The sequence below is a fragment of the Phalaenopsis equestris genome, unplaced genomic scaffold, assembly GCF_001263595.1.
Source record: "Phalaenopsis equestris unplaced genomic scaffold, ASM126359v1 Scaffold191993, whole genome shotgun sequence".
NCBI classification, from domain to species: Eukaryota; Viridiplantae; Streptophyta; class Magnoliopsida; order Asparagales; family Orchidaceae; genus Phalaenopsis; species Phalaenopsis equestris.
The window spans coordinates 1-929 of NW_018211942.1; the positions used below are offsets into that span (position 1 = coordinate 1).

The window sequence follows — 929 nt, forward strand, 5'->3', positions numbered from 1 at the left end:
ACTCATCATTCATAGTGGATTATTTCAATTGGGCTCTATGATTTTTTCTCATTTCCAGGGTTTTCCACATAAAAATCAAGGTGTCTGGCCTTTCTTACTTCTCTTTCATTATCCGATCCTATGGTAGAGTCTTGTACAATGCAAAAATGATAAGTCATTGCTCTTCCATTGCGGACCTTCCTTCACACATCAATTATTATTCATAACAAAGGATTATAACATAAATCACTCATGAAAAAATTTGTATGCAAATACTACAGAACATAGGAAGTTCATTCTTAATATAAACACGTCCAAAATACGTGGGGACTGCCATCTCATATCATAAGAATTTAGAGGGCACTTCCGAGTTCAGACTCGGACTCTACCTAGTTAGGCCTACCTCCAAATAAAATTTATGAATACCAAGCAGTGCGGTCTAAAACATTCTCAGAATCTAGACATCATTCCATTAATTATTTCCTGCAATATATACCCATTGCCAACAAGAGCGAAGGGCTTTCACACACATACACAAACAAGAGAAGAAGGGAGGGGTACGTAGACTTCATCTACAGACACTAATGGGCTTCGTTGTCGTCCACAGCACCAGAAAAGGTGGAAATGGGGGCGTGGTAGGCGCTGAAGAGCCTGTAGGAGGAGATGAGAGAGAGCAGAATGTAGCAGAGCACTGCTCCAAACGTAATCCCAACCGAAGCCATCGCCTTTCGACAAAATACTCCGAAGACACTGCAAGCCCTGCTCCATGTCACGTCCTCGTCCCCCTCATAAGCCAGATACACTATCTCCGCCGCCGCCGCGCCCGCGGCCAGTATCGCGTATGTCACCACCTGTGCGAACACCAATCATGTCATTGGATACAAAAGTAAACACGAGCTTTAGTCCAAATTGGTGTAAATAAATGATCGCATTAAAATGTATGCATAAAA

The 929-nt window shown here is 42.4% G+C and overlaps 1 protein-coding gene across 1 annotated transcript; it reads right to left on the reverse strand.

Moving 5' to 3' along the window:
- Nucleotides 1-208: 208 nt before the first annotated feature.
- Nucleotides 209-833, reverse strand: LOC110034661 (CASP-like protein 2A1; the record flags this gene model as incomplete). Its single annotated transcript, XM_020738911.1, is given in 1 exon segment — nt 209-833. A coding segment is annotated over 1 exon segment (273 nt), but the record flags the coding sequence as incomplete, so codon positions are not given.
- Between the last annotated feature and the right edge of the window lie 96 nt (nt 834-929).